General features: G+C 52.8%; 11 protein-coding genes across 11 annotated transcripts; 7 read left to right on the forward strand and 4 right to left on the reverse strand.

The window, feature by feature from the left end:
- Window positions 1-220: 220 nt before the first annotated feature.
- Window positions 221-1,889, reverse strand: BDP55DRAFT_694682 (Lactonase, 7-bladed beta-propeller-domain-containing protein; the record flags this gene model as incomplete). The annotated part of the gene is made up of 3 exons (XM_060577383.1): window positions 221-559; window positions 807-1,281; window positions 1,516-1,889. The coding sequence occupies 3 exons, from the start codon at window positions 1,887-1,889 to the stop codon at window positions 221-223; spliced, it is 1,188 nt and encodes a 395-aa protein (XP_060428645.1).
- A 1,227-nt stretch (window positions 1,890-3,116) lies between these two features.
- Window positions 3,117-5,212, forward strand: BDP55DRAFT_667058 (uncharacterized protein). The gene has a single exon (XM_060575146.1). The coding sequence runs from the start codon at window positions 3,359-3,361 to the stop codon at window positions 4,874-4,876; it is 1,518 nt and encodes a 505-aa protein (XP_060428646.1). The 5' UTR covers window positions 3,117-3,358; the 3' UTR covers window positions 4,877-5,212.
- Window positions 5,213-5,328: 116 nt separating this feature from the next.
- BDP55DRAFT_667059 (family 43 glycosyl hydrolase) lies at window positions 5,329-7,247 on the forward strand. Its single transcript, XM_060575147.1, has one exon. It carries the CDS (start codon window positions 5,524-5,526, stop codon window positions 7,135-7,137), a length of 1,614 nt encoding a protein of 537 aa, XP_060428647.1. The 5' UTR covers window positions 5,329-5,523; the 3' UTR covers window positions 7,138-7,247.
- Window positions 7,248-7,579: 332 nt separating this feature from the next.
- On the forward strand, window positions 7,580-8,371 carry BDP55DRAFT_633079 (uncharacterized protein; the record flags this gene model as incomplete). Its single annotated transcript, XM_060572506.1, has 1 exon — window positions 7,580-8,371. One exon carries the CDS (start codon window positions 7,580-7,582, stop codon window positions 8,369-8,371), a length of 792 nt encoding a protein of 263 aa, XP_060428648.1.
- Window positions 8,372-8,645: 274 nt separating this feature from the next.
- On the reverse strand, window positions 8,646-9,734 carry BDP55DRAFT_554286 (alcohol dehydrogenase GroES-like domain-containing protein; the record flags this gene model as incomplete). Its single annotated transcript, XM_060569378.1, has 1 exon — window positions 8,646-9,734. The coding sequence occupies one exon, from the start codon at window positions 9,732-9,734 to the stop codon at window positions 8,646-8,648; it is 1,089 nt and encodes a 362-aa protein (XP_060428649.1).
- A 2,570-nt stretch (window positions 9,735-12,304) lies between these two features.
- On the reverse strand, window positions 12,305-13,487 carry BDP55DRAFT_554163 (putative isopenicillin N synthetase; the record flags this gene model as incomplete). The annotated part of the gene is made up of 3 exons (XM_060569369.1): window positions 12,305-12,980; window positions 13,030-13,208; window positions 13,266-13,487. 3 exons carry the CDS (start codon window positions 13,485-13,487, stop codon window positions 12,305-12,307), a joined length of 1,077 nt encoding a protein of 358 aa, XP_060428650.1.
- Window positions 13,488-14,359: 872 nt separating this feature from the next.
- Window positions 14,360-16,042, forward strand: BDP55DRAFT_694687 (permease for cytosine/purines, uracil, thiamine, allantoin-domain-containing protein; the record flags this gene model as incomplete). Its single annotated transcript, XM_060577384.1, has 7 exons — window positions 14,360-14,434; window positions 14,501-14,545; window positions 14,728-15,268; window positions 15,348-15,586; window positions 15,648-15,740; window positions 15,780-15,800; window positions 15,836-16,042. 7 exons carry the CDS (start codon window positions 14,360-14,362, stop codon window positions 16,040-16,042), a joined length of 1,221 nt encoding a protein of 406 aa, XP_060428651.1.
- A 996-nt stretch (window positions 16,043-17,038) lies between these two features.
- On the forward strand, window positions 17,039-17,765 carry BDP55DRAFT_729655 (uncharacterized protein; the record flags this gene model as incomplete). The annotated part of the gene is made up of 2 exons (XM_060579594.1): window positions 17,039-17,305; window positions 17,373-17,765. 2 exons carry the CDS (start codon window positions 17,039-17,041, stop codon window positions 17,763-17,765), a joined length of 660 nt encoding a protein of 219 aa, XP_060428652.1.
- A 71-nt stretch (window positions 17,766-17,836) lies between these two features.
- On the forward strand, window positions 17,837-18,902 carry BDP55DRAFT_179673 (uncharacterized protein). Its single transcript, XM_060565813.1, has one exon. The coding sequence runs from the start codon at window positions 18,143-18,145 to the stop codon at window positions 18,803-18,805; it is 663 nt and encodes a 220-aa protein (XP_060428653.1). The 5' UTR covers window positions 17,837-18,142; the 3' UTR covers window positions 18,806-18,902.
- Window positions 18,903-19,599: 697 nt separating this feature from the next.
- On the forward strand, window positions 19,600-20,016 carry BDP55DRAFT_633084 (uncharacterized protein; the record flags this gene model as incomplete). The annotated part of the gene is made up of 1 exon (XM_060572507.1): window positions 19,600-20,016. One exon carries the CDS (start codon window positions 19,600-19,602, stop codon window positions 20,014-20,016), a length of 417 nt encoding a protein of 138 aa, XP_060428654.1.
- Window positions 20,017-20,533: 517 nt separating this feature from the next.
- BDP55DRAFT_667082 (oxidoreductase NAD-binding domain-containing protein) lies at window positions 20,534-22,459 on the reverse strand. The gene is made up of 2 exons (XM_060575148.1): window positions 22,166-22,459; window positions 20,534-22,093 (listed from the first exon to the last, which is right to left on the reverse strand). The coding sequence occupies exons 1-2, from the start codon at window positions 22,263-22,265 to the stop codon at window positions 20,742-20,744; spliced, it is 1,452 nt and encodes a 483-aa protein (XP_060428655.1). The 5' UTR covers window positions 22,266-22,459; the 3' UTR covers window positions 20,534-20,741.
- Window positions 22,460-23,811: the final 1,352 nt, after the last annotated feature.

Consider the following 23,811-nt stretch of genomic DNA (forward strand, 5'->3'; position numbering starts at 1 on the left):
TTTGACGGGTTCCCACAGCTATCATCGTAGCATTTCCCAATCTGGCGAAAGTTTTCCCGTCATTGTGCTTACGCATCCCATAATACATGAATCGCCGGAAGTATCACGATAGGACGTTGGAACGGAGTTTGAGTGTTATGTTTTAGTTCTCTTTTTTTTTTTTTTTTTTTTTTGGTTCAATGGGGTCTATGTTTTCTTGACACTTGCTTTGGCGCACCCACTACTCATCAAAGATGGTGGCGACAACAGCACCAGTGAGAGTGACCTGACCAACCTTGCCGCCCTCAGCTTCGGTGATGATCTTGCCTGAGACAAGGTCGCGCTTCCAGATGACGACGGTGCGGTTGTTCTGGTGACCGACGGCGATGAGGTCGCCGGCTTTGTTAATGGAGAACTGGCGGGGGGACCAGCCGCCGGAGGGAGCGAGCTGCACCAGCTCGAGGGAGCCGTCATCCTTGATGGCGAAGGTGGACATTGTGTCCGAAGGGCCAGAGCCGAGGACGGGGGAGTCGCGGAACGAGACATCGCGGTTCGAGACAATGATGAACTTTTGGTCGGGCTGTGTGAACAGAAAGAGAAAGAACCTTGTCAGTCAAGAAGTTCCCACAATAGAGTAATAATTATCAATCCGGATGCAGACTGCGCCCGCAGGACCTAATTTGGGAGGTGCATGAGGCCGTGGGGGCCGACCCAGGATTGAAATAAAGCCTAGAAAAAGATCTGCGACAGGGCAGGGGGGGACAATTCTTTCGAAAAAAATAAAAAATGAAATAGGAAATGGGGACCAAGAACGGAAAAAAACTCACAGTGATGGCAATCTCGCTTGTCGGGGCCTTGGTGGCAGGGTAGTCGGCGTTGACGGAGGGAATGGACGAGATCTTGGTGAAGGCGAGGCCGGTCTCCTTGTACTCGACCTTGTACGAGTAAATGAGCTGGTCAAGCTCGCCGTTGAAGAAGAAGACGACGTCGCCGTTGGCCATGGTCTTGAAGACGCCGTGGCGGGGCCCGACGCCGGGGCCGGTGACGAGGCCGTCGACCTCCTTGATCGGGGCGACGCTGTTCGGGTCCTTGGTGTAGACACGGACCCGGTCACCGCCGAGGTCGGCGAGGAGGACATATTGGTTCTTGGGGTCGATGATGACGTGGTGAAGGTAGCTGAGGTCCTGACGAGCGGTCACCGGGCCGGGCTTCTCGAGGGTTGGGTAGAACTCCTGGAGCGGCGCGGTGCCCGGGAGAGCTCCCTTCTCGCCGAGAGCGATGACGGAGACTGCGCTCTTGTTGCTAGTTGAGACTTCATGTCAGCTTGAAACTTTTTGTTTACTATGTCGCTAAGGTACAGATTAAGTTGCAGGTCATAGTGCGAGCAACCGGTGGGAGTCAAAGTCCGAGTAGCCGGTGGGAGGCCTTGCGGAAGTTCTTCTAGAGACGCTTAACTATCCCACCGGAAGCGCCAAAATAAACAACACACGGACACAATTGCAGTGCTTATTTCGACGTTGACAGCTTGGAACTTACTATGAAGCAGTAACATAACCACGAGCACCAGACTCAGTGGTGACGATCTCACCAGCGACACCGCTGGCGGGCGCCGGGATGCGAGCGATGCGGGTCAGGGCGCCTCCATCCCCAATGGAGAAGGAGTTTAGTGAGCCGTTGGGAACCGAGTTGGAGCCCCGGTCGAGGCAGTAAAGGATCCGGTTGGCCGAGTCTAGCGTGAGCCAGGCTGGGTTGACCTCACAGTCTGCCGACTTAGAGGCGACGGATAAGCTCGCGTTGGCGCCGGTAGTGAGGGAGAGGGTCGTGACATTTCCGCCCGAGTCGGCTGCGTAGAGGGTGATGGCGTTGCAGGAGGCTGCTAGAAAGGCGGAACCTGCCAAGAGGCTCTTCATGGGTGAGGTGCGCATGGTGGATGGATTAGAAGCCGAATGTGTAAGCGGAAAAGGGCAGTCTGGGAAGAAATAAATGCGCTCAAGTGAATGAAGGAATGGGAAAGGATGGACAAAATGAGTGGATTTTGGTGTAATGAGCGAATGTGGTGATGCAGAAAACAGGCAGGTCAAACGTAACCGAGAGGTGGGTAAGCGGCGATTTAACTGCAAACGAGGTTGGTGATGGAAAGGATGAGAATGAGTGGATTCGGACTCTTCTGGTCCAAGTCTTTTTTTTCTGAAAAGAGCGATGGGAATTTCTGCTTCCTAGTCTGCCAAGTCTTCGCAATAGCACTCCTTCATCTGGGATCGTGAACCTGAGGGGATCCGAAACCTGTTAATATAGAGACACAAAAGGTAAAGAATGCAATCGGATGGCTCCGAGCTTCAGAGTCGCAATTGCAAAGCCCAACTTTCAACTGGAACCTGCCAAGACTCTTCCTCCCAACGTGCCGGTATTCACGGAGATTTCAGGGGCCCTCCAGTTTTTGCCTGTTGTTCCTCAGTCTTCTGACTCGCCTTTCGAACGTTGTTTAACAAGACGCCTCATCGCCAAGACCAAACCGTGTGTTAGTTGCTATAACGGTCAGTAGCTAAACTCCGCGTGCGCTCCCCAAGGTGGTAAGGGTCAAAACTCCGCGAGTGTGTGGGGGCCAACAGTTGGCGTTAACCGTTCCCCTTGGTGTCGACTATTGCCGCTGCTACACACTACTTCTGCTGTGCCTGGTCTGAAGAATATCTGGCGCCTTTTTGCGCCCCAATGACAAAACCTTAAAAAACGGGCGCCGGGGTGGTCGGTAGTGCCGAAAAGGGGGACGGGCTCCGGTTCCAGACTGACGGCGACCTAAGGAAGACGCTTGGAAGCTAGGTTTGGCCTGCTTCATGGGGTGAATCGCCCGGACAAGGTTCTACGCTTTGAGTAGGTCAAGAGGCTGAGCGGTCAGCGCCAAGACCTAATACAGAACCAGATTGATTGATATGATTAAACAAGGCGTGATCGATACTTCTCCCTGACTCTGGAGCCTCAGTGAATTGGTCGTGGAGTCGTTGACAGTGGAACTACGCCAAGTTAGGGAGGGGACAGACGCCAAGGTCGGGTAGCACCGTGGCCCTGGCTTGGAGAGATATTTTGACTTTGAGACGGATATCGAGTGTAAGGCGACGGCCGAGGACCCGAGACCGATCCCCAGTTCCTAAGGCGTCTCTACGTGAATATCCGTACGAGTAGCCTGTACGGAGTAGAGGGGCCCTCAACGAGATGGTCCCATATATCCCACGCTAAGTATAAGACGAACCCGCGTAAGACTCGGACTCTGATCATGGGTTTGCGTCCTTAAGCCTCACAGCTCAAGTCTTCACGATCTCCATCTTTTGATCCTTACATTCGTTTCTTTACTACCAGGCTGTATAGACCTGTACATACTACAGCCATGGATTCCACATTCTCTCTTAGACGCTTTGCCGTCGCTTCGCTCCTTTGTGCTTCTCCCGCTCTTGTCAGCGCGCAGGCCGAGAACAAGGCCGCCGCTCTGCAGTCCTGCTTGACCACCGCCGGTGTCCGCAACGTCATCAGCACCGATGCTACCTGGGCCGATGAGACCACCGGCTTCCAGAAGCGCATCAAGGTCGACCCGGCTGCCATCTCCTTCCCCGAGAACAAGGACCAAGTCGCCCTGTCCCTTGACTGCGCTCGGAATGCTTCCACTTCGGCGTCTCCCCTCGGTGCCGCCCACTCGTTCCAGGCCTACGGCTTCGGAAACTCGGGCAGTTTGGTAATCAGCATGGCTGCCTTCAACTCCGTCTCTTTTGACGCCGCTACCAACCGCCTCACCTACGGCGGAGGTTCCCACGTCGGTCCCGTTCTCAAGGACCTTTGGGACAACCACGGCCGCCACTTCCCCCACGTCCGCGGCGCTCATGTCGGTCTCGCCGGCTCCAGCATCGGCGGTGGCTATGGCTCTTCCTCCCGCCACCTGGGTACTCCTATGGATAACCTCGAGTCCGTTGAGTACATGCTGTACAACGGCACCATCGTCAACGCCGCCAAGGGCTCTGACCTCTTCTGGGCCGCTCAGGGTGCCGGTGCCTCCTACGGTGTCCTTCTGTCCGTGACCACCAACACTCACAAGCCCCTCTTCGACACCGCCGTCAACTTCACCATCGCCGGCGGCCAGCTCGACTCCACAGCCGCTGCCAAGGCCGTCATCGCCATCCAGGAGTTCTCCCTCTCCAAGGACTGCCCTGATGAACTTGCTCTTCGCTGGTCCCTCAGCGGTCCCCCTTACACCGGCACTGGATACTTCTACGGCAACCCGGCCGACTTTGACACCGTCATCGCGCCCCTCGTCACTGCCCTAAAGGCTATCGGCAGCAACGCCACTGTCGCTAAGACGGAGCTGCCCTTCTGGGACATGGAGGTCGCCGTCGCCGGCGCCGGCATGAACCAGCCCAACGGCGGCACCCTCGGCGGCCGCTCCTTCTACACCCAGGCCCTGACCATCACCACCGACCACCCCCTGACCGAGGCCCAGGCCAAGACCCTCTACGAGAGCACCACCATTGCCTTCAACCGCACCGACCTCCGCAAGTCCGGTTTCCTTGATCTCTGGGGCGGCGTCTCGCGCGACATCTCTGACGCCGACACCGCCTACGCCCACGGCAAGAACCTCTGGCTCATCCGCTGGGAGGCCAACTCTGTTGATGCTACCTCCTACCCGGCTGACGGCACTACCTATATGAAGGGACTTATCAAGCCCTTCGAGGATGCTCTCGTTGCCGGCGGCGCGCCCCTCCGTGGTTTCGTCAACTATGCCGATACCGAGCTCTCTGAGGCCGAGTGGAGCTCCCGTCTCTACGGCTCCAACTTTGACCGTCTCAAGCAGCTTAAGACTGTCTACGACCCCGAGGGTGTCTTTGTCAACCACAAGCAGGCCATCCCCCTTCCTTGAACGGTGGTAGCACACTTTTCATGATTCTTGGATATACTTTACTAGGGAATAGCAGGGAAAATTGACAGAATACCAGCGGTTTCGACCGGATTAGCCAAAGATTGATTTCATTTCTCATCTTCTTCTACCGCCAGTGCCAACAACAGCTTCCAGTGACGTTACCTTGTGATTGTGTCATGAACGCGTCTTGGCCGAAATCCTGTTTGAATCTTCCATCGTCGTTTCTATTCTTCGCAAACTTGTAAACAATGAAGTTTCAAAAACTCTCCGTCTAAAGTGTCCATGCTTTCCAACATGAGGCGTGTCTAACGCGTAGCCCTCTGTGCGGAGAAGAGCATCATGCTTCTCCAACTTCTCCCCTCAATCCCTGCGGGGTAAAATTCCACAATCCACACAAGTTAGCAAGTGGAGTTCCTTCGGTAGACATTCTCACGAATCACTCATTCCCGGCTAAATGCAACTTGTGGAGGCGTGGGGTTCAATCATCTCAAAGGCTCAACTCGCTCTTGGCTAAGTTGGCTTTGAAGAGCCGTTTTCGATAAATATTGACCTCGACCTTCGTTGCCTCGGAGGTGACTGTTGGCTTGGTTCTCGAATTCCTGCATTGATCACCAGAAATAGTTGTCCTCTCGAAAAACGAGTCCACAATGCCTCAAGTTAGAAACCCAATTCTTCCTGGGTTCAACCCGGATCCCTCGATATTGAGAGTCGGAGATGACTACTACATCGCGACATCAACCTTTGAATGGTTTCCCGGCGTCCAAATTCACCACTCCAAGGACCTGGCAAACTGGGAGCTTGTAACGAGGCCGTTGAGTCGCAAAAGCCAGCTCGACATGCGCGGCGACCCAGACAGCTGCGGTGTCTGGGCCCCCTGCCTCTCCCACGACGGCGACAAGTTCTGGCTCGTCTTCACCGATGTCAAGCGCAAGGACGGATCCTTCAAGGACACTCACAACTACATTGTCAGCGCGCCAGCCATCGAAGGGCCCTGGTCTGACCCCTTCTACATTAACTCGTCCGGCTTCGACCCGTCCCTCTTTCACGATGACGACGGCCGTAAGTGGTTCGTCAACATGATGTGGGACCACCGCCGCCGCTTCCACGCCTTCACCGGCATCGTGCTCCAGGAATTCGACCCGAAAGCCGGAAAGCTCGTCGGCCCAAAGAAGAACATCTTCCGTGGTACAGAGCTGGCTCTTGTGGAGGGCCCGCACCTGTATAAGCGCAACGGCTGGTATTACCTTTTGACCGCCGAGGGCGGCACCGCGTACGAGCACGCTTGCACCCTCGCTCGTTCCCGCGATCTCTGGGGTCCATACGAGCTTCACCCGCACAAGTACGTCATCACGTCCAAAGATGCACCTGATGCGGCGCTCCAGCGCGCTGGCCACGGCGATATCGTGGACACGCCCGACGGCAAGACGTACATGGTTCACCTGACGGGGCGTCCCACGACGGAGAAGAAGCGTTGCGTTCTCGGGCGCGAAACCGCGATTCAGGAGGCGTACTGGGGCGACGATGACTGGCTCTACGTCAAGAACGGCCCAGTACCGTCTCTGTACGTCGAAGTACCTGGAACCAGAGACGACACTTCGTACTGGGCGGAGAAGAAATACACTTTTGAGAACGGCCTGCCCAAAGACTTCCAATGGCTGCGGACGCCAGAGCCCGAACGTATCTTCTCAACCGACGGCGGGAAGCTCACGCTTATTGGAAGGGAGTCGATCGGATCTTGGTTTGAGCAGGCGCTCGTTGCCCGCAGGCAGACGCACTTCTCCTACGACGCCGAGACCACCGTCGACTTTGCGCCCACCGACGAACGCGAGTTTGCGGGGTTGACGGCGTACTACTGCCGCTACAACTTCTTCTACCTGACCGTCACCGCGCACGAGGACGGGAAACGCGAGTTGTTGATTCAAAGCTCCGAGGCCTCGTGGCCCGACAGCGACCTCACGATGCCGTTTCCAGAGGCGGTACCGCTGCCTGATACGGGCAAAGTGAAACTTGCGTTGACAATCCGCGGACCGAAGCTCCAGTTCTATTATGCTCTTGAGGGCGAGGAGCTCAAGGCTGTCGGTCCGGTGTACGATGCTTCCATTATCTCGGATGAATGTGGTGGGCACCAGGCGCATGGAAGCTTTACGGGTGCGTTTGTTGGTGTTGCTGCGTCTGATTTGAATGGTACTGCGAGACGTGCGGCCTTTGATTATTTTACGTATCGTCCTGTTCATGATGAGACCGACCGCTATGATATTTAATGATGAATTTCTACCGCCTGCGTCTGAGAGCGGGGGCTGGACTGATACTGTACGTTGAGATTCGACAGGGGAAGAATCAATATTTAGTCTCACAAAATAGTCGTTTTAAGTCTTCGAGTCAACGAGCTACTGCAGCAAAAAGTTGATCATGATGTTGTTTATGACAAGCCTCAAACGAACAAAACTTCGTCGCCCAAGACAATCTAATCGATCAGCAGCGGAGGCATTGGTGTCAAGCCCTTATTAGGATTGAGATTCTGAGTATTAGGCCGGAGATCTGACCCGTCAATAGAGCCTTAGAACTTCCCCCTTTCCCTAGTTTAGAGTAAGTGGTCAGGCTTCCTTCCGCGACCCAACTCAGAGAAACCTCTGCATCAAAGAGAGCAATCGATTGAAAACGCTGTAAGATCCAAGTGTGAGCGGGGCGAAACCAACATCGCCTATGTCACCAAGAGCGTCGAGGTGGACAGGGCAGCCAAGACATCCATCCCCAACTTTACCACCGACCGCTTATAAAGAGCAACCGACACCTACCTCTTTTCTGGACGTGGCAGCAACCTCCAACGGGAATCGTCCCACGCCAGAGTTTTCCCTGACCTTCACCAGAGAATATCACGCAACCCTAAGAGTCGCCAGCTGCGTCTCACAGCAGGGAAGAAGACTCTCGCAGCTCAGGGACTTTGCTCATGATTATCTTGTCGAGACTCGCCGAACTGAGCTGTTAGAACAGTACCTCGATTTTCATGGCATTGATAATCGCGCCAACCTTGAGAAGGCCTCGAGACAGGATGTCAGGCAACATTTCAAAGAATGGATTTCAAATCAGAACGTCCCCACCGGCGATGGCTTCTCCTGGAGCAAAACCGGGGCAGGGCTACCCCGTTTTCGCTTCTTTTTATACGTCGACAAGCAAACTCTCGCCACCGTTGTTCAGTTACAAGAAGAAGACGATGGTCACGTGCATCCATACTTCCGACCGTTGCTTCCTGCGATGGTTGTCACTGTCGTTGATGGTTCCTGGAGACCAGACACCGTGCAGAGCTACAAGCCTCAGAATGAAGACGGATACCCTGAGGCTGATGACAGTTCGAAGAGATACGTAGGCTTCGAGTACTATAATGCATGTTACGCCACCGCGTTGTACGAGAAGCTTCATGGATACGGGCTTGTTAACTACGAGTCTTACAAGCGCCCGCCGGCGATAGGGCCCGCGGGGGATCAGACAATGTCTTGATGACGGGAATGCCAGTCCAAAGAAAGTCGAGGTACAAATTCTGAGACGATCTTAACGGCTCTGACCACCGAGGAGACGGCCCAACCATCCGCATCATTTATGAGCGTTAAAGTGCGACCTCCCTCATCTCCGAACTAGTGGCAAGGGGTTCAGACTCCCGGTGCATCAGCAGACTCAATCACGAGCTTTTATATCATTATCTTATAACGCATTTATCATTCAAAAAGCTACTATCATTACACCAGTCCATGCCTTGTTTTGATCTCCTAGCCCTCTAGAAAACCATGCACAAACGGCCCTTGAGTTGCTTAGACAAGTAGTGTTCCGCCATCTCATTGGCCTGGTCGACACCATACGTCTTCTCAATGTGCGTCTTGCAACCATTCTTCGCATGCAATTCAACCATCTCTCTGCTCCGTTCAGGAGTGCAAATCAACGCACCACGAACAGTCTGCTCCTTGAAATTCAGCGCGAAGGGATCGACTTCGAAAGGTCCGTCGGCAGGGAGACCGACATCGACCAGTACACCACCCTTGCGCAAGAATTGCTGTCCGAACCTGACGAGCGGCCGTGCTTCGGTCGTGATGACGACGCGGTCGACGCCGGGGTTGGTATCATAAAATGAAGTCTGGAGCTCTTCGACGACCTTCTTCTGAGACTCTTCAGTGTCAATTAGGTACGTGCGGTCGGGCTTCAGGTGTGAGGGCACGTCGTTGGCTAGGTCGAGACCTTCTTGTCTATTGTCGATGACAATGACCTTGTATCCCAATGCCTTGGCATACTGTACACCGAGGTGTCCCAGGCCTCCGATGCCGATAATGACAAGCCATTGGTCTTTCTGGCCTTGCGCGGCACAAAGTGCACCGTAGACAGTCGCACCGGCGCAGAATAAAGGCGCGGCCTCAGCCCAGGGGATTGACTCGGGAATCTTGGCCACGACACGGGCGTCGGCCTTCATGTACTGCGCGAATCCGCCGTCGAGGGTCAGTCCCAGCACGCCGACGAGGTTATCGCAGACCTGCTTCCCCTGGTTGCACGAGTTGCACTTGCCGCAGCAGCCGTAGGTGTTGATGGAGCCGACGCGGTCGCCTACTTGTAGGCCCTGCTTGCCTGCTTCGGAACCGAGCTTGACGATGGTGCCAGCGGGTTCGTGGGAACCAACGAGACCTGGCTTCGCGCCGGCGGAGGCGTAAACGCCCTGCTGGACTTGGAGATCTGTGTGGCAGTAGCCTGCGGCAGCAATCTTGACGAGGACATCGTTTGGACCGAGTTCGGCGGGAACCTTTACGTCTTTTACTTCGTAGCCTTTGTTGAAGTCTTTGATGGTTGCTGCGCGCATTTGTTGGGGAAATTGGTCTGCCATATTGAGAGTGTTGAACGGTAGTGTCGTAAGGTAGTTGTAATTTTGATGTAACTTCGGGACGATATTTAGAATTGATTCAATGCGGTTTCGTCTTCAAGAATGTATGATCTGATGGGTATCTTACTATGATTCATAAGAACCTCTTTGGTCTCGATGCCTGCTCTTGACTTATACGTTTGAGAGACGGTCAACCTGCGTCTGACTTAGTCTATACAACGTCATAGCCAACACTGCTCAGATGTAAAGGTGAACGCAATAGCAGCGTCAAAGGGTCCAGTGATACGTGTATTTACGTCAAATGGAATAGTTTAATGGAATTTGTCGCCTCATAGTGTCATAAAAGTGGCCCGATGAGAAACATTGTGGACTTAAGGTGGTTCGGGAGCACCTCAACGTTCTAGACCCCAACTCAGCCTGTGAGTTTTCGGAAATAAGCGCAAAGTAGTCTCGCTGTTTTAACCTTCTTTCCGGACTTTCAGACATTTGCATGGTGGTGAAGAACATGTATTTTCAAAGTGATTCATCATTTCCGACAGAGATGACTGCAGCTTGTCAATAGGTTCGATAGTGAAGCAATAACGGTTGATGAGCCTGAAAAGGTTTTCAAGCACGAAAGGCTAAGTTCCCAACACATAATCACCCACGAAACAGCGATTACTATTGCCTCAAAACCAGTGACGTAACCTAGAGCTCACTGAAATCAATTCCTCTGCCTGTCGCATTCACAAGGCGAGCTAGGTTTGTGGACCCAGCCCCACTGAATTCCACCATGCCGGGCGGGATCCGGACATGCATCCGCCATCGAGATCGCGCCCGGCCGAGTGGCTCTACATCACCACTTCTGTCAAGATCACATCAACATGATAAATCTTCATCAGATTCAATTCATTCTTATAGTTATCGCGTGCCATGCAGCTTGTACCATCACTCATTACGACCAGGTGCACCTCGTCTTGATGTTGGGCTGACCCGATGCGCCTAAGCTTGGGTGGTAAACCTTCTTAGTGCCCGCGGTGACGGGATCCACAACCTGACACTGGCCGCCTCCATCGTAATAGGTCCCCTTCAATTCTGTCTCGCAGGTTTTCTGCCTCCAGTTGCGCAGGCTGTCGTTGTATGCGGCTGGTGGTGCGGGTGAACAGCTGGCGTGGAAGACGGTGATGTATTCGGCCAAGACTGTGCTAGACAGGGCGAGCGGAAGGGTTGCCGAGTTACATTGGACTTTTAATGTTAGTAAGCCGGATTTATGAGAAGGAAGAGCATTTTGACTGACTGGTGAAGTCAAATTTCAAGTACAATAAGGCGGCGAGTGAGGAGAAATTAGGCGGATGTTTTTATGTTTCAATGACCGGCCTTGGGAGCGATGTAACTCTAAGGTCAAATGTGTATAGCGAAACTGGATAACGTGAGCTTAAGTATCCAGATGTAATGAAAATACGCGGCACTGAATAATATGACTGTTTTCGTGATCAATTAAGTAGAGAAAACTCTAAGAAACAGCTACAGTCAAAAGTTGAGTTCCGGATTCGCTTTCCCCCCTTTTGGAGTGCTAAGCTTTGTACTAAGTGGGCTAAACCACAGTAAGCCTCGCCCGCTCCTTCCGACCACGCACAACGCAACGAAATCACTGACGCAAAGGTATTATTTTGTCATTGAAGTCCTGAAATGCAAGAGATGCATCGTTTACACAAGTAAAATAGTAAGATGAAACCAGGAACGCTTCGTGGGCTGCTTTACGGCGCACGGGTATTGTCAGTAGGAAAACAGGGGATGAGGGGGTCTCTAGAGTCCTCTTTAACCAGCCAAAGCAGGAACGGCGCGGCCTGATGTCTAGAGAATTAGTTTCGCATCTTGTACTCACTGAATCCATGGAATTTTACACTGAATTAACTAGACTACTCTGTTTTTACCATCTTAGCACGAGCTAGTCGGGGTTTTCCTCCTCTTTAAAGGACCACTTGACGGGGCCTCCGACGGGAGCTTCAAAACTTCATCCTCTTCCGCCGGCTTGACGATGAATCAGGACCAATGAACCTTATTGATGGCTGTCCGAGTAATACCCAGAATGACAAATGGCAAACTCCCGAGCAAGCAGTGATTGGCCCACCGTGTCTTATCAATGACTTTTGGTATTAATAATCCAGCCCGTTCACTAATGGTTGTCTTCCTATCCGTACATCAACAACTTTTGCGTATCATTCAACTCGCCCAACAGGCATTATACTACTTATTTTGTAGCCCTATTCACCACGGCCTGAAGTATCTAATTATCTATGAACCCTTCCACATCTCTTCTAAAGACTAGACGCGTTACTCAAGCGAGCAAATTCTGCCACAAAAGCGACATTAATTGCCGGGCCGGACCGACAGCAGCTAGACAAGTGACAAGTGAAAGAAGAGCCGTACTTAACTTGTATGGAAATTTTCCTTTGCGACTAGCTTGCTAAGCAGTTCTACTTGGCCATACGGAACGTCAAACGAGACGTAAATGTGGCCAAGTGCGCAAGTATTTGATGATATCACCTTAAATAAAATCAAAGTCAGATCATGGATGAAAATACGAAGAACTATTATGAAGATTTAACCTTCGAACTCAAAGCACGACTAGCCTTTTGCCTGTTCGTGCGCCAGGCATAATACTCCCCTCCCGTCATGACGGGGTATTTCATCGGATTACTCTCACTCACGCATGTCGGCACAGGCTCCAGAACCTTTGCTCTATCGAATCCGAAGAAAAATGGTGCAGAGTACCTCTCGTTCCCGCTCTTATTAATGACCCGATGGATCGTCGACACAAAGAAGTCATTCGTTTGTCTCATAAAGCAATCAGCAATATTGACAACGAAGGACCCGGGGATAGGATCTGCCCTGACCCAGTTGCCGGACTTGCTGAGAACCTCGAGACCGCCAGAAGTATCTTGAGTGACAATAGTGAAGCACTCGACGTCAGTATGCGCGCCGATGCCGTTCTGCTCGTCTACAGAGTGCTTCTGCTCTGGGTAGTGGAGGATGCGCATCCCCGCCTCTGGACGCTTGACGTATTCATCAAAGTAATTTTCGGGCAGGTGGAGAGCCAGGGCAAAGATCCGAGTTAGTCGGTGTGAGAGCCGAAGAAGCTCTGTATGGTAGGCGGAGAGGTTATCCTGGAAACCGGGTAGATCAGTAGGCCAGATGCTGACGGACTTTTCCGTTTTGCCAACTGCTTCGGGATCTTTCTGGGCGTCATAAGCCCAGTTGAAAGCCTCGCTCAAATCTTGCCAACGATCAGCGGAAGAAGCCACCCAGAACTCATGACCGAAAGGCGGCTTTATCTTGGTGCTTCCACCCATTGCGGTTATAGCATTCCATCGGATGGAAGCCGACGTACTCGTTGGGGACAAGGCCGGTAAAGACCTCCATCTTCTTCTCCTCCGGTAGGGCAAAGAAGCGTCTTGCTTCGGTCATTGTCAAGTCTGCGAACTTTGAGTCAATCCCCTTGTCTCGTGCTAGCACAATGAGAGATTCCAACGTTGAGAAGATCACAGAGCTCACATTATTAACCAAGTAGAAGAAGCCAATGCCCCTGAAGGCCTCTCGTATTCTTTCGGCCACAGCTGTTCGATCCCCAAGCTCATCGCTCCATATTCCTGACGCATCGATAACTGGAATCTTTTCTAGGGTTATCGATGTGTTGGATCTAAAGCTAATGACTTGCCCATTATGAAGAGTGACGGTTCTCGCCTTGGAGTCTGACACTGTGGTAGTCTCTGACATGATAAAGCTGTGATGATGTGATCTGGAGGGCTAACACAAGGGAAAGCGTAATCTTAAATAATTATTTTCCGATGCCACTGGTTTTATTCGGTGTTCGAAAGTCTTGTATGGGCGCGAAATCTGATTCAATCATCTAGTACATAACTGTCGTCTGCATGCTTCATGCCCTGAAGATGATCCGGGCAACTCGAATGTGAGCCCCGACAATGCTCGGCTAGCACATCCCGTCGGAGACATCCTATCGCGGGTAACAAGACGGGTAGACTGCAAAATTGATCAGCTTGGTTGAGGTAACCGCCCTTCATTGGCCAACATTGGTTCTTGTCAGATCTCACAAGATACCGCAACTTTGAACTACCGAGAAGGATTGCCCTGCTGTCGCCTATCTGCATGAGGCCAGCAAAACCGCAGTATTGCCGATTCCTTATCAAGACGCCTCCAATAATGACTGCGGTACGGGCAAAGAGAAGAGGTTTCTTGATCCCTTAAGTGGCATCTCTCATCTAGAGACTAGATCTTTGTATGCGATGCCTATCTGAGTACCATGGGGTATGATAGGTAATCCTATGTATGAACTTTGAAAAATCCACAATCATAAGACAATGGGATTCCTGTCTTGGTGTTCGTGAGATTTCTTCACGGTTATCGAAACCTTCCCCAAAGGACAGAATACCGTCTGTCCAAGGTTCCCTCATTATCCGGCTCAATTGACAGCAATAGCGTCGACTTCTTCATGGAGCCGTTGTCTAATACGACGCGTAGAGGTAAATTGAGACACAGACACTGACGTGGACATTTACGTCAATAAAGATACTCGTCTGTTGCCTCCTCCCCACAGAATATATTAGCCTTGGGAGTTTGTGGGGTTATGAATGTTCACAGGATCTTTCAATGTCGGAGGTTGGACGACAGGTTCTTCTTTGATCTCCCTGGGACTCAACGTCTGGGTAAGCAATTTACCCCATTCCTTGAGATGACGAGAGTCAAAGACCCGTAAGCTAATGCAATCAAAGCAATCGATGATTGCAATCGTCATCGCACACACCTTTGTCGGGTTTGTATGCATAGCTGGAGGTCACCCGGGCGCAAGGTGACATATCGGGTTTCCGCTTTGGATGAAGCAGAATTGGGGCATTTGGGGTTATCTATTTCCCATGGTAAGTCTAGAACCTAGACCTCATATCTCACCTTACCTTGCTCAAACAAGATTTGAGGCTGTGCGAACTAATCTCGCGACCAGGCTATCCGAGTCTTCTTATCCTTTGTATGGACAGCCACCAACACGTGGTATGGAAGCCAATGCTTGAGGGTCCTCTTGACCTGCATCTGGCCATCGTACCTCAATTTGGATTCTGAGCTTGCGGACGGTACGATAAAAGTCTATGACCTCATCTCATTCGTTCTGTACTTCCTGCTCTGTCTACCACTGATCTGGTTCAGCCCAGAGAACTATCGCAAGCCGTTCCTCTTCGCCTCGACGACGGTGGCGACGACCGTTCTTGTGCTGTTGATCTGGTGTACCACTCGCGCCGGAGGTGGAGGTGCCCTTCTTGCAGATGTGCGCAAAGTCTCTGGTATCGAGCCTGCACAAGGGGGGGACTTGGGCTGGGCTTTCGTAGCCGCGGTCACGGCAAACATTGGAGGTATCGCCACGCATATGTGGTCTCAGCCCGACTACACCCGCTATGCGCGGAAGCCAGGGGACCAGGTCCTCGCTCAGCTTATTATGGTGCCCCTAGGAACCATCATCGTGGCCTGTATCGGGATAATCTGCACGTCTTGTGCGGCTACGCTCAACCCCGACGAAGGGAAACTGCTGTGGCAGCCCTATGCCTCCCTCGATGCTGTACGCAAACGAAGCCAATTCCGGCGCTCGCGCTGGGGTCGCATTTGCCACTATCGCTTTCATGTTGTCGCAATTTGGCATGGTGATCGCCTCCAACTGTGTAGTCGCGGGTATCGGTCTAGCCGCGCTGCTACCGCGATGGTTTACGATCCGCCGAGGGGGCTACTTTACCATCGTCTTCGTCTTCGTCATACAGCCCTGGTCGCTACTTAACAGCGCCAGCAATTTTTTAACCGTGGTCGGCAGCTTCAACGTCTTCCTCGGTCCGCTCATGGGAATCATGTTTGCCGACTAATTACTTCCTCATCCGCAAGCGGACCATCAAGCTCACCGACCTGTACGGTGACTCACCCGCCAGCATCTACTGGTACACCAAAGGTTGGAACCTGCGGGCGGCCGTTTCTTGGGTACTTGGGGCTTGGATGTGAATTCCTGGGTTAGCGCAGAGAGCTATGGCACCTAGCGAGGTTTGGGCCGGGCCGGGTGGACGAGACTTTGCCAGTTGCCCTGGTTTGTGGGTTGTCTCGTATCGGGGTCGATATATCTCGCATTCGACCGTATCTGGTCCATACCTGAGAAGCAGGCAGTGGACGAATTGGATTACTTTGGCACCTTTGGAGATGCGCCCGTGGCTGAGCTGGACGCAAGCTCGATATCAGAGGCTGTGGGAGAAAAGTCGCGCGTGGGGCAAAAGGTCCAGATTGTCTGACGCCAATGGAAGTTCGTAATAATTGCCTGTTCCGTCGACTTTTCAAGTAGACTAGAACCCAAAAATCTCTTCATACTTCAAGCCACCGTCCCAAGTTGGAAAGATGACAATCAAATGTCTCAAACGATATGTTCTTCGCCCCTTCAATCATATCATTCACGATGTCTTTTTCGTGATATGATTCATGGCATCCCCCCACATTCCATCTGATCGTCGTGCATGGCCGCAGCGTACCTGGAATTTCTGCGTTTGCCCGTGCTAAGCCGTTTGCAACATATCTGCTTGCTGCATTAGAGGCTCGACAAAACCTAGACCAGTTACGACACCAGCCCAAAACAACCGAGTCAGAAGCCCATTGGATCAACGCGGAGAGGCATACATGGGATGGCTGGAACGGGTAGGGCGAGCGACTCTAGACGAATCGTCGCATTTCCCGCAATGCCTTGCCACATTGCACTTTAGGCTTGGAGGAGCACGCGCCAATGCCTCTTTCTTCCCATCTGTCAGGCAGCTCAAGCTTTGGGTGAGCTTCTTCCACGTTTCATGGGGAGTACCCATCTAGTTCCCATTGGGGACGCCTTTTGTCCAGATGTGGGTAACTGATCTTCAGAAGGCGGGATGAATTTCACGTCCATCAGACTTTCCGACGTCAACACCCGGCCCGTGGTCTCTGGGCGTGGTGCCGATCCAAAAGCTTGAGCCAGGTGCCGGCTCAAAGTCTATTCTTTTGATGCAAACCCATGTCTCTATGTCCTTTTAGCTCAAGCGGACTCCCCTCCCCCGCATCCAGGAGAGACGATGGTTCTGATCCTTGCGTGACTGACCTTCTTTCATTAGGGTGCCGTTCGTACGGATCGCATGCCATCGAAGACGGCCGGTTTGGGCTCTCCCAGATCTTTTACCTTGTTCTTTCTTCAATTGTTCCTTTTGCCTCTGCCGCAATCTTTCTGATGCAGCAGTGGCAATCATCAGGTACGAGAAACCTCATGTTGCGGCATGGTAGACGTCGACATTGACCCGCACCGACCTCGTCGCGTCCTCGCGGTCGCCGTCTTTTGCCTCTGCCTCACCTGGGTCGCAGTGCCACTGCGCATCTACTCGAGGCTCTTTCTGACACGGGTTTTTACTCTCGATGACAAGCTCATATGCCTGGTCCTGATCACATTCACCGCATACCTTCTTACGGATATCGCGGCAGTCTTGCACGGGTCTGGACACGATGCTGTAGAAATTCCGCCAGAGGATAGAAGGATAGCTCTTCAGGTATGTGAACAATAACAAGATTGGAGGTTATCCACCGTCCGCCAGAGAGCTGACACTCTAGCTGCAGCTCTTCTTCGCTGGCGAACTCCTGTACCTGATCACCACAATCCTCTTGAAAGTCTGCGTTGGCCTACTGTTGCTTAGCATTGCTATTGTTCCCCTCCATATCTGGACGCTTCGAATACTCCTCTGTTCGACATTCCTATTCGGGTCACTGTACTTCATTCTGGTTATCTTCCAGTGCAGACCGCTTCACGTATTCTGGGACGTGGGCCCCCGGACACCAGGCAGCTGCTTCTCAACCAGTGTCGTACTTGGATGCACCTACACCCTCGCCATATTGAACTGTCTTGCAGACTGGACTTTTGGCATTCTGCCGTTGTTGATTGTCTGGTCCCTGCATATGCGCCTGAAGACGAAGCTACTAGTCATTCTGCTGCTAGGTTTCGCGTCCATGTAAATTGTTCTCTTTCTATGTCTTGTATACACCAAAGTTCCTCAACTTACTAACCCCTACTGTCTGTTGTAGAGCGAGCATTGCTACCATAGTGCGCGCAGTAGCTGTTCCAGGACTGCTCAGTCAGGAAAACTTTCTTCGTACGTCTCACACAGCTACCCCAGAGAAAGATGGACTTGGACATGTACTGACCTGCCCAAGGCGACACAGCATATCTAGCCATCTGGAGCAATATCGAGCCGGGTATCGGCATAGCGGCAGCTTGTGCGCCGGCTTTGTCACCGCTGGTTCGACACATTCTGGGGAAGAGGCAGCGGCGGGGATACGAAAGGGGTATCTGGCGAACACGAGAGCTCCCAACAATCACAAACGACAGCATAATGGCGCTACCAGAAAGAACAGAAAGAAGGCGGCACGACTTTCGAAACTCGTCCAAAAATGACGTACTACGCTTGCGATTTGACGACTTTTCATACGAATCCCGGATCACCTCCGGTCCACAGGTACATCAGATGCGGCCAGTGCCGCCGCCACCACCGAGTCGAGTGTCGTGGGCCTTTCCGCTACGGCGCGGGTCGGCGGTCGGCGGCGGTGGCTTAGAGTGTATCACTGCTGATACCACGCTCACCACATCGACGATATCATCAGACGGCGAAGCGGCCGAACCGCCATCCTCGGGGATCATGAAGACGATGGAATTCCAGCTGTCATATGAAGCGAGGACGTGGACAACGTCGCGGCAGGGAAGGATGATTCCGCGGGACGAGAGTATGACGCTGCGGCCTTCGACGATTGCGGAGATGAGGAGGGTGACGAGCGGCGAGGTGCCGCTTCTTCGGGAGGGGTTGTCACCGACTTCACCCGAGTATGACATTGAAGCTGGACTTAGGGGGACGTGTAAGAGGCACTCCTCACCACCTGCGTCACCGTGGGAGTGGGTGGTGAATCGTCAGGCGAAGCCTCTTTCCATGAATGGGGGTAAGTTCGCTGGTGACGTGACTCACATGACTACGGCGGAAAAACGCCTATCGACAAAATCATAGTGAGAGGAAAGTCGTGGCTTGGATGTCTGATTGCACAATTCAACGTACATAATATTGTAATATGAATGTTCTTATCCATCTACTCTGATGAGCCTCTAAGCTTTTGCTCTATCTATGATGCGCGCGCAACACTCACTAGAAAAGTGACGATATGCTACGCACTGGTAGGTTGTCTATCTGACAAGATGCTGACCAGAAGTGTTTCCCTAAAGCGTTACTCAGGTCTTCGAGATGCTGTGGCTGTTTTCATGCAACAACGTACCTCGACAGTATCTGTAGGATCTCAATAATGTTGGCAGCGTAATAGGGGCAGGCTCTTTGGGACTGGGACTCGGAAGGCTGGGTCAAGCCTGGCCCAATGTTGTACAACATAACTCCGAAGGACTATATGAAATATCCTGCTCCTGGGCACGTAGACTTTCAGTGAACAGAATCACGTGGTACGCTTCATCCTCAGAGGCTTTCTCCAAAACATTGACCAGGTATTTTACCATAAAAGTCGGTGTATCAGGTCACCCGGATGGCTGAATTTAAATTGACCACCTGCACCATTCTGAAGTACATATATAGCAAATGAAGAAAAAGAAATCATCCTAGTTTTACATTCTCTTTTCTTTCCTATCGTACTTGCACACTCGTTCGTTGTCAATTTCACAATTCTTCCTAAGGAGTCGCTAACGAAAACACAGGGAAAACAACTACCAAGAACAACAAAAATAACACCACAATGCCGAAAACAAGCAATCGATCGGAGAACAGCCAGTCTGACGACCCCCTATACTTCTATATGCCCGATGCTGAATGGGGAATCCTGCCAATGGTACAAGTTCGACTTCACAGTCTCCAAGACAGAGATTTCCGCCTTGGATGGCCCCACTGTAGACGAGGCAGGCCCTGATGGCACCATTATCTTCAACTGTGCTGAGCAGTTCATAATGTCCTGCAAGGCCGCAGGGTTCCACGATGCCCCGACACAGGCGGGCGTGCTAGCGACGAGTAGCCCAAAGGAACAAAAGACACTGGGGAGGAACGTCACTGGATTCACGGACGAGAGTTGGGACCAAATTAAGAGTACTGTCGCCGAGACAGGTAATAAAGCAAAATTTGGACATAACACACGCCTGGGCAGAAAGCTGTTATCCGCGGGCGATCGTTTGCTATGCGAGGCTGCCTCAAAGGATCGCGTTTCGGGGATTGGATATATCGCTTAGCATGCATTGTCTCACCGTCAGCACCGGGGCGAGAATCGATTGGGCAAGGCTCTCATGGCGACGAGAGAACATCTGAGGAGCGAGGAGGCTCGTAACAAGAAGCCTTGGGAGCAATATGAATGAGAACGACATACCTTCACAGCAGCAGCCGGCAGGACGGCGCATAAGCAACAACTTCAATATTTGCTATCTGGAGTCTCGGCGGGGTATGGAAGGGCAAGCCCTCATTCGTTTCATCGCCGGCGGAGCTGGTCATCTTTATCGCCGTTCACATAGCATCAATCAAGGATCATGATTTGCGGTCAAAGAATAAGACGGGGCATTGATGGGAGGACACTTCAAACGGGCATGCAGATTGTCAGTATGAGCTTCAATCAGGCGTACGAGCTGGATATGTTGAAGAGAGATTGTGAGAGTCTGGAAGTCCGACAATTGGGTATTCAGGGAATGAAGGAGTTAAGAAGTTCAAGCGTTTCTGATGGATATTTATTTATATCTATAAAGATGACAAAGGAGATGGTAGTAGTCTATTACAGGCAGGTATCAACAATGGTACAGATGGGATGTCGTCAATCCAGACACCAACCCCGATGCACCCTTCCCTCGACGCCGTTACGATGCAAACCCATGAATATTGACACAAGAAAAAAATGGATCCGAAACAATGATAATCACAACTTCCCATGGTATCTCTCTATTGCCCTTTCCCGAACAAGCGAAATAGCTTAGAAGCAGAAAACGGCATCAGACATCTTGGAAGTGGCACCAGGCTTCTCGAAGCCCAGGTTCGTCAACGACTTCTTGGCAGCGTTTACCATGCCAGGCGGACCGCAGAGCATGACGCGAGAATCCGGGCCGGGAGCGGGGAACCGCTCGGCCATCATCTCTTGGGTGACATACCCAGTACCGTAGGCCCAGTTCTCGGGCGGCGAGTCGAGGAGGTAGTGCAGCGTGAAGTTCTTGGGGTACTTTCTCGCAAAGGCCTCGAGCTCGTCCCTCAGCAGGATATCGGCCTCGGAGCGGTTGGCGTAGATGAGGCTGACCTCGGTGGTGTCACGGTCGTCCTCGCAGATGGCGCGGATGAGCTGGTACATGGGGGTGATGCCCGTGCCGCCGGCGAGCATGCCAATCTTCTTGGTCAGGTTGGGACGGTAGCGCATGGCGCCCTTGGGCCCGCGGAACTGCACCTCGTCGCCGACCTCGAGGTTGGCGAGGTACTTTCCGGTGAGGGCGCCGTCGGGGTAACAGCGGATGACGAGCTCGAGCTTGCCGAGGTCGGCGTTGTTGGAGGTGGGCGTGTAGGAGCGGGCGACGGACTTTCCGTCAATCTCGGCCTTGATGGCGACGTGCTGGCCGATGGGCAGGCCGAGGACCGTGTTCGGGGTGGGGAGCTCAAAGACGAAGCGGTACACGTTGGGGGCGAGGAGGGTCTTTTCGACGAGCGGGAGAGGGTGGTAGGAGACCGGGTCGAGCCAGCCGCGCTGGTTGAGGGGGTTCGCCTTTGCGACCTTGGGGATCTTCTTGTGCGGGCGGTAGTGCATGGGCGTGAGCTCGTAGTGGAGGAGCTTGGAGGCTTCCTTTGCGGCGATGGAGCCCGCGACGGCGAAGAAGGCGGAGGCGACGGCGAAGCCCTCCATGAAGCCGAAGCCGGTGCGCTTGGAGCGGGCGGCGCCGCTGCCGAAGGAGAGCCATGCTGGGAACTGGATGTTGAGTCTCTGGATGGCGGCGATGGCGTCCTGGCCGGCGGGTGTGGAGGATGCGTGGCGGGCAGCGACGGCGCCGAGGCCAATGAAGAGGGCGGCGGCGGCGGCTTGAGATGCGACGCGGGCGGCTGAGCCTGAGCCGGAGGAGAGGGTCTTCTTTTCGGGGGTGGCTTTGGGCTGGAGGCGGACGGCCTTGGGGGCGGAGCGCTTGTTCACGCCCTTGAGCTTGCCGACCTTGAAGTCGGCCATGATTTCGTAGGCATCTTCGGAGTGACCTGCGTTGTCGAAGGCTTCTGAGGCGTCGACGCCGCCGGCCTCGACGAGGACATCTGCGCCGCCGGGGTGGTCGTGGAGGTACTTTGAGAGATCGTAGACTGTGTTGCGCAATTTAGTTTGGTGGTCTAGGGGCAAGTTTGTAATGCGATTTGGGGGGTTATTGGGCTTACCTTCACCGTGGATGACCATCCAGCAGTCGTCTGCTTCTCTGTGTGCGGCAACCTCCTTGGCCGTGAACTCGGGGCCTACTGTTGACTCTGTAGCCGCCATTGTGAATGTGTATGTGGTGTGGGTGTCTTTGGGAGATGGTCGAAGGTGGGAAAGGGGGCGGGGTGAGAAGTAGTAGTGTTACACTGTCGCAGTCGTGTCGCGCTGATGATATAAAAGAGAATTTTTACTATCTTATCTAAGAAATGGAAAGATCGTTGTCGATCGTGATGTGTAGACAAGGTTACAATGAACAGGACCCCTTATTACTTCAGAGGACCGGGCTTCGGAACAGGGAGACGTGCAGCGTTCCTATTTATCGAAAGATGGCGAGACCATGGCGACATTTGCCAGCGGAAAAGATGCCTAGGTATATCCACAATTTACAAGAGACATCCAGAATCGTCGTCAGAGCATACACCTCTCTCTGCATTGGATGACAATGAGACCGAAGGAAAAAAGGAAAACAAGGGTAATGTCCGAAGGGCAAAGATGCCGAGGCACAAAGATAAGTGTGGGCATCATCGGGGGACCCTGCGCGCGTTTCTCTGCGCGATAAAGTCGATGGAGCCCAGGGGGTATGGAGCTTTCTTTCGGAAGCTCCAAAACGTTCCAAAGCTTGGGATAATTTGGAGCCAGCAGAAGAGATGAATCTGGAAAGACTCGGCCGGTGGTCGGCGGGTGGGGGGCGCGACTGACAAAGCAGAGCCACGGGATTGGATGCCGGTCGCCGGACCCACTTACGGCGATGCGCCTCGGCGGTCCCGATACGATGAGCGGGTTGATGACTTGATTGACATTCATGCCTTGATTTCAGAGAAATGCATGAGTCGTTTCCCTTCACTGCTGCACCTATTCATCGCCTCGATATGATGCATCCTTACGTGCCATAAGGGCAGAATTCTTGAAGAGTAGGTTTGCGAAAACGAAGGAGGCAGAAAAAGAAGTGTGATCGGCAGCACAAATCAGCCAAGCCCAGAGTGAAATAGAGATGAACTAGGACAAGAAAGTATAAAGGCAGAGATGCTACAATGAAGACGGATAGGGATACTACATTGTAGACTGCCGGGAAGCCAAGAGATGGGCCGCGGCTCTGTCTACTACCTACCTTACCTTAGTCCAAATGCGAGATTCGTTTCTGCACTGGAAATCCGTACCTTCAAGGTTGTTATCGAAGAATTGAGCATTGCTGCATGGCACGGTAACTAACGGTTCGGTCTCAGGGGCCGACTGACAGATACTGACGAAAATAACGAGAGACCCACATATGGACGGTATCCGGAAGAAAACGGTCGGTGATTGGATGCATCATGCCATTTACGACCAAAGCTCATGGCTGCGTGGTCCAATGAAGACGGGCGGTGATTACGTAGGTGGCATAAAACGAGCCGAGGCCACGGACTTCGGGACTTGGGCGGCGACCAAACGGCGACGGAACCACATAAACCCTCGATACGTACCCAAAGTCAGCCACGGTGGACCCCCACTGTGGCCCGCCCCCTGCCCTGCAAAAATTCTGCAGCTTTTTTCCTCCCTTTTGTCTCTCCCCTCTGTGGCCCTCTCCCACGTCCAAGTACCTCTCGACTCCCGACCTTCGAGAAACATCATC

The sequence above is a fragment of the Colletotrichum godetiae genome (genome assembly GCF_030913485.1).
Source record: "Colletotrichum godetiae strain CBS 193.32 chromosome Unknown BDP55scaffold_25, whole genome shotgun sequence".
Classification (NCBI taxonomy): domain Eukaryota; kingdom Fungi; phylum Ascomycota; class Sordariomycetes; order Glomerellales; family Glomerellaceae; genus Colletotrichum; species Colletotrichum godetiae.